The sequence below is a fragment of the Alnus glutinosa genome, chromosome 11 (assembly GCF_958979055.1).
Source record: "Alnus glutinosa chromosome 11, dhAlnGlut1.1, whole genome shotgun sequence".
Lineage (NCBI taxonomy): Eukaryota > Viridiplantae > Streptophyta > Magnoliopsida > Fagales > Betulaceae > Alnus > Alnus glutinosa.
Window position 1 is genome coordinate 7788062 of NC_084896.1, and position 2902 is coordinate 7790963.

General features: G+C 42.0%; 1 protein-coding gene across 1 annotated transcript; it reads left to right on the top strand.

Annotated features, from left to right (window-relative positions):
- The first annotated feature begins 355 nt into the window (after positions 1–355).
- Positions 356–2625, top strand: LOC133882716 (coniferyl alcohol acyltransferase-like). Its single transcript, XM_062321928.1, has 2 exons — positions 356–780; positions 1533–2625. The coding sequence occupies exons 1-2, from the start codon at positions 364–366 to the stop codon at positions 2496–2498; spliced, it is 1383 nt and encodes a 460-aa protein (XP_062177912.1). The 5' UTR covers positions 356–363; the 3' UTR covers positions 2499–2625.
- Positions 2626–2902: the final 277 nt, after the last annotated feature.

Here is a 2902-nt window from a genome sequence, read left to right on the forward strand (position 1 = left end):
TCTAGCTTATGTTGTTAGCGGTTTTTTAAAGTTATAATCGCACTGTAATATTATTTTGGACTTATTTCTTTTTTATGTAATGTCATTTTGAGCATATTTTTAGGTGTCGGGCCTTCATTAGATCTCTCTTTCCCATTTTTTTTTTTTTTTTTTTTGGTAGTTTATTTTAGATGTTTTTTTGGGATTTTTTTTTTTTTTTTGCCGGATGTACGGTGTCATTTAAAACTTCATATGAAACAATGTCGTTTTGTGTGTGTATATATATATATGTCACTTCCCCATCTCCCTATCTACCCCATCCATCACCCATATATCAATTATTCCCAACTTTCTCTCCAAAACTTGAAGCATAATTAAGCAAGCATGGGTGCCAGAGGGGGTGGAGAGTTCATTGTGAGTGTGAGGAAGAGGGAGGTGGTGGCTGCATTGCTTCCATTGCCAGAGCATTGGCTGCCACTATCCAACCTAGACTTGCTTCTTCCCCCTGTCGACGTGGGTGTGTTTTTCTGTTACAAGAACCCCACCAACCTGACGTTTGAATCCATGGCCGGGGCTCTGAAGAAGGCCTTGGCCCAAGTTCTGGTATCCCATTATGCGTTTGCCGGTGAGGTGGTCCAAAACTCTGTTGGTGAACCTGAGCTTCTCTGCAACAACCGAGGGGTAGACTTTGTCGAAGCTTTTGCAGAGGTTGACCTTAAAGACCTCAACTTGTATAACCCTGATGACACCGTCGAAGGCAAACTTGTACCGGAGAAAAAGCAGGGAATCTTCGCTGTCCAGGTTTGCCACATCTGTTTCATGTGCATGCATGCCCCCACAAACACAAATATCTCCCTCTGGTTTTTTTTTTTTTTTTTTTTTTTTGGTATACCTATGTTTCACAAATATATCCCGGCCATATGTTTGATGTGACAAACAAACACAAATATCCCCCACGTTAGAAAAGTTTTTAATGCAACCTCAGATAATCCGAAAGTAAAGTTAGCTGTTTGAATGTTGGCTGATCGATGTTCACACACAAGAAATCAAAACGACTATTGTGTCCCTAAACTTCAGAGATCCTTTTTACTTCTTGCCATATATATATCTTTTTTTTTTTGGAAGAATCAAAATCTTTATAAACCAAACAACAAAAGAATCCCACCAAAAGGTACAAGCTACTCTCAAGGCAATGGGAACAAACAACACACGAGTCCTATCACAAAACCTTCAAACTGTACTACAAGCAAATAAACGCCCAAAAGCCAACAGGCCTCAAACAAAACCACTTAAAGAATACAACTGCAAAATTGCAGAAAAGCAAACAACTACAAACAAACTAGCAGTTGAGACAAATAATGACTATACACCCAAAAGAGCCAAAACTACCACCGCAAGACAACTACAAAAAATGCCATGAAGAAAAGAGCAACAAAGCAAAACAAAAAGAAAAGAAAAAGGAGGTGGGGCACATACGTTTTGTTTTGTTTTAATTTATTTTGTTTTTTCACCCCACATGATTTACTACTACTATCTATGAAAACGTGTTGCAGGCTACTGAGCTCAGATGTGGTGGGCTGGTGGTGGCGTGCTCGTTTGACCACCGAGTAGCAGACGCCTACTCGGCCAACATGTTTCTTGTCTCATGGGCTGAGATGGCTCAGTCTAAACCAATCTCTACTCCACCATCTTTCCGCCGATCTTTACTCAACCCTCGACGCCCCGGCTCCATTCATGCCTCCTTGGACGATATGTACGTCCCCGTAAACAAACTGCCTCCTCCCAAAGATCCACAACCTGATTCCGATTATCTCATCAGCCGCATATACTACATTACGGCCGAACAACTCAGCCGGCTCCAATCACTAGCCAGCACCAAGGGGTGCCGGAGGACCAAACTAGAGTCTTTCTGTGCATTATTGTGGAAGATGGTTGCCAAGTGGGCTATAACTAAAAATGTAAACAAAAACATAACCAAGATGGGCGTTGTTGTTGACGGAAGGACAAGGTTGACTGATGATGGAGACGAACATAAAGCTTTACTCATGGGTTCTTACTTTGGAAATGTGCTCTCCATACCCTACGGTGCCAAGCAAGTGGACGAGCTCAATGAAGAACCATTGGACAGGGTAGCAGATGACGTTCATGAATTCTTGGAAGGTGCGGTGACAAAGGAGCATTTCTTGGGGCTCATAGATTTGGTGGAGGCTCATCGGCCGGTGCCCGGTTTGGCAAAGATATATTGTAACGGGACTGAAGACGGACCGGCTTTTGTGGTGTCGTCCGGGCAAAGGTTCCCAGTGTGTAAGGTGGATTTCGGGTGGGGTATGCCGGGTTTTGGGTCGTACCATTTTCCATGGGGAGGGGACGCCGGGTATGTGATGCCGATGCCAAGCCCGACGGGGAACGGAGACTGGGTGGTGTACATGCACCTCTTGAAAGGGCAGGTGGAGTTGATTGAGGCTGAGGCTGCCCATGTCTTTAGACCCTTGACATCTACTTATCTCAACTTTGACTAGAACAGTATACTACTAATATGCTTTGTTCAGGCCTACGTCGTTCAGTACCGTATATTGCATGCCCTTTGTTCAGTTTAGAATGCTATAAATGTAGTGTATTTCATTTAATTTGTAGTTGAACTCATATTTTGTCAATCGTGCCTATTTATATTGATAACTTAATTATGAGTTATATATATATATATATATATGATGATAATGATCTTTTTCAACTGTACCAGCCAACCATCAGACCTTATTATGTAATTGTCAACGCTTTCTTGGGGTGTTTTCTGTCTTTATCCGCTAGAAAACAAGAACATATATGGGTGTTTGTTAACGTTTTCTTGACATGTTGTTTTCTTACTTCCCTCAAGTCTTTTCTTCGATCAACTGCTTTCTACAATGAGGAATGTAGTAGTACT

Excerpts from the sequence above, each read along its gene's own strand:
- LOC133882716 (XM_062321928.1), top strand. The coding sequence starts at position 364 with ATGGGTGCCAGAGGGGGTGGAGAGTTCATTGTGAGTGTGAGGAAGAGG. Across the intron at positions 781-1,532 it reads AGGGAATCTTCGCTGTCCAG|GCTACTGAGCTCAGATGTGG; the intron begins GTTTGCCACATC and ends AACGTGTTGCAG.